At 36.2% G+C, this 2,500-nt stretch overlaps 1 protein-coding gene across 1 annotated transcript in view; it reads left to right on the top strand.

The window, feature by feature from the left end:
• Positions 1–2,500, top strand: part of LOC137632224 (protein O-linked-mannose beta-1,2-N-acetylglucosaminyltransferase 1-like) — a 25,460-nt gene that overhangs the window by 2,454 nt on the left and 20,506 nt on the right. Inside the window, exon 3 of the mRNA XM_068364108.1 lies at positions 2,210–2,419. Within this exon, the coding sequence (XP_068220209.1) occupies positions 2,210–2,419 (210 nt within the window). The remainder of the gene's footprint in view (positions 1–2,209; positions 2,420–2,500) is intronic.

The following is a 2,500-nucleotide window of genomic DNA, read 5'->3' as shown; positions in this document are numbered from 1 at the left end:
CATTTTGGCAATATAGTACTCCATAAGATAGCCCGATTTATTTACAGCATCTCTGGGATTGGTTACAACAAACCAGATTCTCAGATATGAGTGCCGCTGTTCCCCTACTAGCTCTAACCTCGGGGGGAAAAGTCTCTACGAGCGAAAGATATCCGATTCGGTGTACCACATACCTGTATAACAATCACTGCAAAGTAATGAGACCTTTCATGACAGGGTACATATATATTAACAACTGCGCAATAAAAGGTTCCTTATTGGAATTTAGTTTTGAAAATGAATGTCTAGAATTTTCCAAAGTCTCCAATAAAACAACAATGTTTATTGATATTAGGGATATCTTTTAAGATTTGAAGATCTCTCATGAATAGCAGAGACAAGGGGCAGTGACAATGTCCTAGACACTGATCATATATACTGTACATATAGGTAGTAGGTTGACCAAGGCACCAGCCACCCGTTGAGATACTACCACTTGAGAGTTATGGCATCTTTTGACTGGCCAGACAGTACTACATTGGATCCTTCTCTCTGGTTACGGTTCATTTTCCTTTTGCCTACACACACACACCGAATGGTCTGGCCTATTCTTTACATATTCTCCACTGTCCTCATACACCTGACAACACTGAGATTACCAAACAATACTTCTTCACCCAAGGGGTTAACTATTGCACTGCAATTGTTCAGTAGCCACTTTCCTCTTGGTAAGGGTAGAAGAGACTCTTTAGCTATGGTAAGCAGCTCTTCTAGGAGAAGGACACTTGAAAATCAAACCATTGTTCTCTAGTCTTGGGTAATGTCATAGCTTCTGTACCATGGTCTTCCACCGTCTTGGGCTAGAGTTCTCTTGCTTGAGGGTACACTCGGGCACACTATTCTATTTAATTTCTCTTCCTTTTGTTTTGTTAAAGTTTATATAGTTTATATAGGCGATGTTTATTTTGATTTTGTTACCCTTCTTGGAATATTTTATTTTTCCTTTCCTCATTGGGCTATTTTTCCTGTTGGAGCCCCTGGGCTTATAGCATCGTGCTTTCCCAACTATGGTTGTAGCTTAGCAAGTAATGATAATAATAATAATAATAATAATAATAATAATAATAATAATATGATCAGCGCGCAGTGTCCAAGCCCCTCTCCACGCAAACTAGGTCTGGGGAAGGCCAGACTATGGCTGCTGATGACTCAGCAAGTAGAACTATAAGGATCCAGCCAATCCCCACCCCCATCCTTAGCTTGCAAAGATGGTGAGGCTGCAGATGCTACAAGAAACTATCGAGCTTGAGGAGGTCTCGCACCTCAGTACAGCAGAACGCTAGGCAAGGACGTTTTCAAGAGGCTTTATTTAAATGAATGTAAAATAAAGAATATCCTTTGATGAATAAGCCTTATTAAAGAATAAAATATGCTTAATACAAACACCTAGTATACACACACACACATACATACATACACACACACACACATATATATATATATATATATATATATATATATATATATATATATATATATATATATATATCGTTTTAACATAAAGTCTAGGTAAAACGTTTTATATCCATGTCCACAAGGAAATATTAATTACTAAAACTGGGTACGAGGTCAAAGTACAAGAAGAGATATTTAACGAATTATGTGGAAACATTACTGGAAAGGATAATAGAAAATCAGAATCCACTGCAACAATGGTTGTTTTGGCTTTAATCTCATAATTTTCATACAATATACTTTTCTTTTTTTTATTATGGAGTGGCAAGGCAAAAACAAATGTGTTGGGGATGGAAAAGTTCACACCATAAGTATACAATCATTTAAATTCTTTTTCAAAACTTAATTTCGATGGGTCTTCATACCTAAAGGTGTAAAGAATATTCAAGCACAAAAACAAAAAATTCATCAAATATATGGGCCAGGAAAAGACAGTAATCTATTTCAGATATCTAATAATGAAAATGGGAACAAATATTGAGGTAAGATATAGAAATACTACTACTACTACTACTACTACTACTACTACTACTACTAATAATAATAATAATAATGCCATAGATTTATGAGATATAATATAAAAACAATTATAATGAAAATCTATATTCTGATGAAAAAAAAAATAATTTAAATATATATTTAAAGCTAAGTTTTATCTGATACAACTTCAAGCATGAAAGCACACCATGCCATCTTAAGAATGAAATTTCTATAGGTTTATAGCATGTCGGGAGGCAAGGTCGAGATGGGTCACAGATGGCAGCATTCAGGCATCCATGTAACAGTACTATCGACACTTTCGTCAACGAAACTCAAGTTATCGCTGGCGCAAAGATTCGTCACTTACCAACCAGCGGAGGCACTTGACTTGGTGGATACCCTGGCGAAGATCCGGCATGGAAAGATTATCATTGTGGCTGCTGTGGTAAGGTCTTTATCTATAATGTCACCAGGCCCTAAGAAATGCATCAGATACATATCCAAAGGAAAACTATTTATTAGGGAC

This window comes from Palaemon carinicauda, chromosome 41 (assembly GCF_036898095.1).
Source record: "Palaemon carinicauda isolate YSFRI2023 chromosome 41, ASM3689809v2, whole genome shotgun sequence".
NCBI lineage: Eukaryota > Metazoa > Arthropoda > Malacostraca > Decapoda > Palaemonidae > Palaemon > Palaemon carinicauda.
Note: the sequence above shows the minus strand (reverse complement) of the source record. Positions and strands in the feature narration are given on the sequence as shown.